Source organism: Excalfactoria chinensis, chromosome 31 (genome assembly GCF_039878825.1).
Source record: "Excalfactoria chinensis isolate bCotChi1 chromosome 31, bCotChi1.hap2, whole genome shotgun sequence".
NCBI lineage: Eukaryota > Metazoa > Chordata > Aves > Galliformes > Phasianidae > Excalfactoria > Excalfactoria chinensis.
Window position 1 is genome coordinate 667,709 of NC_092855.1, and position 6,000 is coordinate 673,708.

Below are 6,000 nucleotides of genomic sequence, written 5' to 3' on the forward strand. Positions count from 1 at the left end.
GTGACCCACGGGGGGCTGCGGCCCTTCTGCCTTTGTCATGTATTTTTCTTTGGGATTGGGGTCCCCAGGGTCTCTCCAGGTGGCTCCCCTCATGCTGTCGGGGGGTGGGCAGTGGGGCTTTGTCCTGGGATGCCGTTGGCTCCTGTCCCTGCTATGGGGCCAAGCTGCGGGCTGGGCTGTCTGCAGCCCCACTGCAAGGATTTCACCCCTAACCTCATAATGGGGCTCGAGCAGGAATGCACGCTGCTCCTTGCTCCCCACGACGGGGTTTTCAAGTGCACTGCTGCACTGCACCCTTGCCGAGGGGCTCAGGGAGGGCACAGCGCAAGGAGCACAGCGCAGCCCCCTGGGCTCCAGCATAGGGCACCGCACCTCCGTCCCACTGGGTCCGTTTCCCGACGGGCAGCACGCCTTGTCTGGTCCCCAGGGTCCCTCATCCCGCTGTCCCCGCTTGGGACGCGGTGACACAGCCGTCCCCATAGCGATGCCTGGGGCAGCCGGGGACTGCGGTGCCCACAACTGGGCCAGCAGGGCGGTACCCCAATGCCGCCGGCTTCAGGAGGTGGCAGATGCGGGATGCTGTCATCTCCCCACGCGATGCCATCCCCAAAGCAGGGCACCCCCCCCCCCCCCCATCCAGCCCCCCCCAGGACCCTCCCTCCCCTCTCTCTTTTCCAGTCATGATGTTAAGGCTGACCCCGTTGTAGGAGGGGGGACGGGATCCGATTTGCCCCCGGTGCTTTTGTTCCTCAGCATTTGAGCTCATCTTTTACGAAGGGGGGGGGTCTCCTCATAGGGAAGGCTCTGCCCCATAACGAGCCTTTGAGACCCCCCACCCACCCGCTCAACCCCCACAGGGTGGGAACGAGGCACGAAGCCTTTTGCGGGGGTCTTTGCCACCCCCATCCCTAGGGATGCAATGGAGTCCCGGGACGGAGGAGCCCAAGAGGTGCTGACCCCTGGCGGGGGTGGGAGGGGGTTGACGATGGAGGCGTGCCTCAGTTTCCCCATCTGCTGCCCCGGTAATGACAGGGCAGTGGGAGGCCCTGCCCGTCTCCCCTCCTCCCGGCGCTGGGTGGCTTCAAAGGGCCTTTTCCCTGCGGCGGGGGCACGGCTCGGGTTGTGAGGGCAGCAGCGGTTGTCGAGGGTCAGGGCCAGGAGCTCGGCTCCCCTCCCTGCTGAGCAAGGCTGGGGAAACTGAGGCACGCCCGCAGATCAAAGCGGGTGGTGCGCGAGGCTTCCCCCAGGGGGAGCAGCTATGGGACGGCAACGAGGAGGAGTCGGGATCGCTTTTAATGCCACATACAAAGTCCTCTCCACCCTCCCCTTCTCCATCCCTTCTCCCCCACCCCCCCCAAAAAAAAGACTTAAAATTATTCCAAAAATAAATAAAAAGGGCCAGGTCCCCCCCTACCCCCTTCTGTGCAAAGAGAAAAAGAGAAACCCCCTCCGCTCCCCAGGCCAGACCCAGACTCCAGCAGGAAAGAAATGGGCAAAGCAAGTGAACCGGCGGCAGCATCACCCCATGGGGTGGGGGCTGCAGGGCAGGGGTCCTCAGCCCTGTGCAGGGCAGAGCAGGTGGAGGGCAGCAGAGCTGGAGCTTTCCCCACTGATCTCTTTGGTGTGGAATGCTCAAGAGCTGCCCAGTGCTGGGCACAACGCTCCCGGCCCCACACTGTAGATGGGGAAACTGAGGCAGGCAGTACAGCCCCCGCTCAGCATCAGTCCAGGGCTGCGCTGTCCCGGCGCAGGGAGAGGGGATGGCTCCAAAAGAAGGGCGAATGCTGTAGGAAAGGTGACCTATGTACATCCCTGAAGGTCAATGGCTCTCTGAGCCCCTTCCCCACCACGCAGCCCCCTGCCCCCCTGCGTGGGACGAGCCCCCGATGGCCTCGGCTACGAGGTCTGGCACTGAACGTGCTGACGGGTGCCATCCTCAAAGTCATCCTCGTGGTACGCTTCGCCATGCGGCCTCCGGCCCGTATTGCCATGGGATGTGTAGTCACTGAGTTCCACCTCCTCTGTGTCTTCAGTAGCCATCACCTCTTCTTGAGGTGGGAAGAAGGCCTGGAGCTGGCGCAGGCGTTCGGTGGGCAGCCAGCCAGGCTCAGGGAACTTCACCTGTGGGTATAGAAGGGTTGGAAGAGGAGTTGGGCATGGGGTGGCCAAACAGGGTCCATCTCCCATCCCAACCCCACACCCCTCACCTCAAACTTGAGGATGAGTTTTCCCTTCTGGAAGGGGCTCCTGTAGACGGGCATCCCCTCATTAGGGATGCACTTCAGATCCCCAGGTCGGATGACATCACCTGAGAGAGAGAGGATGAGTGTCACTGTGATGCGCAGCACCATCACACTGCGCCCCCCCACGCTGCTCCCAGCTTTTTGCTGGGGACTTTGTGCAGATCTGGAGGTAAAAGGGGAGAAGCTGCATCTCCGTAGAGCTGGGGAAGGGTAGAACTAAAGGACGGTGAAGGATGGGACCACATGTCCCCCATGTCCCCATCCTACCTGGCTGCGAGGCGACGAGCAGGGTCCTGTTGTCCAGCGTGCGGATGACCTGCCTGCAGCCACACAGAGCATCTGCCAGGCTGATCTCCCTCTTGACAATCAGATCATCCCCACTCCTCCTGAACACGGGATGCTCCTTCTGATCCAGGACAATGATGATGTCCCCAGGTTCCAGACCAGGCACTTGGTCACCTTCCTCGTGAAAGGTGATTTTCTGCCCATCCTTCATACCTACAGGGAGAAATTCAGCAGCTCAGATCCAAGCTCCAAAGCTGTACCATAAGTGAATTCCCCCCCCCAACACACACACAGCTCCATCTCACCTTTATCCAGGTGGACGCTGAGGATTTTTTTCTCCCTCACAACCTTGCGGCCGTTGCAAGTGAGGCAGCAGTCGCGGGGTCGGATCCATTCGCCTTGACCTTGACACTGGGAGCACACTGTCTGGATCTGCTGGATCACGCCGGGCCCCAACTGATGGATGCGCACCTCCATGCCCGAGCCGTGGCACTTGGGGCACCGTCGCTGTGCACCCTCCCGCACCCCGCAGCCTGCGGGTGAGGGCAGGTGTGGGGTGAGGGCTGGGTACGGTGCTGACCCCCTGTCTCGGTCCCCATAGACCCTCACCTCCACATTTCCTACAGATGATGTTCTTCTGTAAGGACAGCTTGCGCGTGGTGCCGTTGTAGAGGTCCTCCAGAGACACGGAGAGCTGATGAACAACCGTCTTGCCTGGAAGAGAGCCTGGATCAGCACCCTGCTACATGCAACAGGGCTGCACCTTCAGCCACTGCTCTGCTGTTGCATGGCAGGAGGAAGCTCGGATCCTGCAGCCCCACATCCCTGCCCCACAGCCCTCACCATGAAGCAGCTGTTCATCACCAGCCCTACCCAGAGGTGCCAGGACGCTCTCTTTCTCCTCCTAATTGCCCCGCAATTAAATCCTTGCCAGCTCAGCAAGAAGCGCCCTGGCAAGTCATAGGGCCATCCCCTCTTGCATGACCCAAGCCTAAAGCATCCTGCTGTCACCAGAGCACCCTGCACGCCCTGCGTCCCCAAGGCCGTGGGGAGCCGAGGGCAGCACTGGGTGACTCACACCAGCCTGGGGACAGCGGGGGACTGGGAAGGGCCCTTTGAAGAGGGGCAGGTGGAGAAAGTAATGAGGGTGACAAAGAACCGTGCTGGGCTGTGCAGCGCGAGGAGCGAGGCGGCCTGGGGGCCACCAACTGGATGCTGGCGTCCCCAGAGTCAACAAGTCAACCCCATCCCATCCCCCAGAGCCAACACGGCCAACATGTCAACCCTGTCCTGTCTTCAGAGCAGGTCAACCCTGTCCCATTGCATTGGGTCAGACACATCCCCAGAGCCAACAAGTCAACCCAGTCCCATCTCTCTGCTCTTGCTGTCACCCCAATGCTAGCTCCCAGTGTCTCCTGTTGTTCATACCCAGAGCCAACAAGTCAACCCAATCCCATCTCTCTGCTCTTGCTGTCACCCCAATACTAGCTCCCAGTGTCTCCTGTTGTTCATCCCCAGAGCCAACAAGTCAACCCAGTCCCATCTCTCTGCTCTTGCTGTCACCCCAATGCTAGCTCCCAGTGTCTCCTGTTGTTCATACCCAGAGCCAACAAGTCAACCCAATCCCATCTCTCTGCTCTTGCTGTCACCCCAATGCTAGCTCCCAGTGTCCCCTTGTTGTTCTTACCCAGAGCCAACAAGTCAACCCAGTCCCATCTCTCTGCTCTTGCTGTCACCCCAATACTAGATCCCAGTGTCCCCTTGTTGTTCATACCTCGCCGGTCCGCCCGGCCACGCATCCTCACACCACCTCCAAAGAACAGATCGAAGATATCCATAGGGGAACCAAAGCCAGGGCTGCCCCTGTTACCCAAACCTCCCTCCTTCATGGCTCTCTCCCCTCCACGGTCATACAGTGCCCGTTTGTGAGCATCCGACAGCACCTCGTAGGCCTGAGAGATCTGCTTGAACTGGGAAGGAAAAGAGAAAAGGGGGGTGTGGGGTGGTGAGCAGGGCAGTGGGGCTGGGTTATGGGGCTGGGTTATGGGGTGAGGTTATGGGGTGAGGTTATGGGGTGAGGTTGGGGGGGTGCCTACCCTCTCGCCTTCGCTGGGGTTCTTATCGGGATGGTAGCGCAGCGCCAGGCGCCGGTATGCCCTCTTGATCTCATCTAGGCTGGCACCCGGCCTCACACCCAGCAGGTCGTAGTAGCCCGTCTCCTTCACCATCGTCCTCACTGCTGCAAAAGGGGGGGGGGGGGAGGAGGTGTCACCCCCTTTGGTGTCCCCCCCCTCTAAGTATCCACAGTCCCAAAGCTGCCCCGCTCCATGTGGGGACCTTTGATAAGCCCCAATGTTGCTTTGGAGCCTAAAAGGGGGGGTATGGGGGGGGGGGGTAGTTATCACTGCTCATACGGGATGGGGCTGTTCGTGGAGGGGGGGGGGGTGTATAAGGGGGAATAGGGGGAGGGGGGGGGGGGCACACACCGAGGGTCCCCGCGGGGATAAAGAGACGCAGGGACCGATGGGGGTGGGTAGAACGGGGCCGGGGTCGCAGCTACACGTGGGAGGGGTGGGGGGTGGGGGGGAACACGGGGGGTCACCGGGGGGCAAAGGGGATGATCCCCCCCCCCCCCCCCCCCCCCGCACTCACCACTGCTCCGCCGCCCGTCTCCGAACTCTCTGGAAGCCCGGCCACGCCCCCCGCGCTTCCCATTGGCTGGGAGTCCCAACAACGGACACGCCCCCAACGCCGATCGAAGCTCTTTCATTGGTTTTCTTCCTTGAAGACCCGCCTCCTGACCACGCCTCCTTCTGACTTTCGGCTCTTCCGGGCAGGCCGGAGGAAATCAGGCTTGCTATTGGTTGAGGTGACAACGCCGGGCAGACGCCTCCTTTTTCATTGGTCACTTCGGTTGGCCAATGAGGTGAAAGAGTGGAAGGGGGGGGCTAAAGCGGTGTTTCTCCGGCAGGTGGCGCCATAGCGCGCTATGGGAGCGCACGGGGCAGCGGGGGGGGCTTTAAGGGGACTTGGGGGGGGGGGCACTTTTTGGGGTGGATTTGAGGACTTTTGGGGCTTCTGGAGAATGGGTGTGAATGAGGAACGGCCCCCAGGGGTAGTTTAGCATGGCTGGGTTCATCTCCCCGAATAGAAGTTGGTTTTGTAGGGGTTTTTTTGGGGGGAAGTGAAGGGTGCCCATAGGGAGTGCCTATAGGGGTTTCCTATAGGGGTTTCCTATAGGGGGTGCCCATAGGGGATGCCCATAGGGTGTTCCTATAGGGGGTGCCTATAAGGGGTGCCCATAGGGGGTGCCTATAGGGGGTGCCTATAGGGGTTTCCTATAGGGGTTTCCTATAGGGGCTGCCTATAAGGGGTGCCCATAGGGGGTTCCTATAGGGGTTTCCTATAGGGGGTGCCCATAGGGGATGCCCATAGGGTGTTCCTATAGGGGGTGCCTATAAGGGGTTCCTAT

General features: G+C 60.9%; 1 protein-coding gene across 1 annotated transcript; it reads right to left on the bottom strand.

The window, feature by feature from the left end:
* Positions 1-1,274: 1,274 nt before the first annotated feature.
* LOC140263464 (dnaJ homolog subfamily A member 1-like) lies at positions 1,275-5,298 on the bottom strand. Its single transcript, XM_072358355.1, has 8 exons — positions 5,181-5,298; positions 4,625-4,767; positions 4,303-4,498; positions 3,138-3,242; positions 2,834-3,061; positions 2,511-2,741; positions 2,208-2,308; positions 1,275-2,121 (listed from the first exon to the last, which is right to left on the bottom strand). The coding sequence occupies exons 1-8, from the start codon at positions 5,296-5,298 to the stop codon at positions 1,897-1,899; spliced, it is 1,347 nt and encodes a 448-aa protein (XP_072214456.1). The 3' UTR covers positions 1,275-1,896.
* Positions 5,299-6,000: the final 702 nt, after the last annotated feature.

Bases quoted from the DNA above. Each gene is read 5' to 3' on its own strand.
- LOC140263464 (XM_072358355.1), bottom strand. From the start codon at position 5,298: ATGAAAGAGCTTCGATCGGCGTTGGGGGCGTGTCCGTTGTTGGGACTC. The intron at 4,499-4,624 runs GTAGGCACCCCC...TTTCCTTCCCAG, and splicing joins ACCCCAGCGAAGGCGAGAGG to TTCAAGCAGATCTCTCAGGC. The intron at 3,243-4,302 runs GTATGAACAACA...GCTCTCTTCCAG, and splicing joins TGGCCGGGCGGACCGGCGAG to GCAAGACGGTTGTTCATCAG.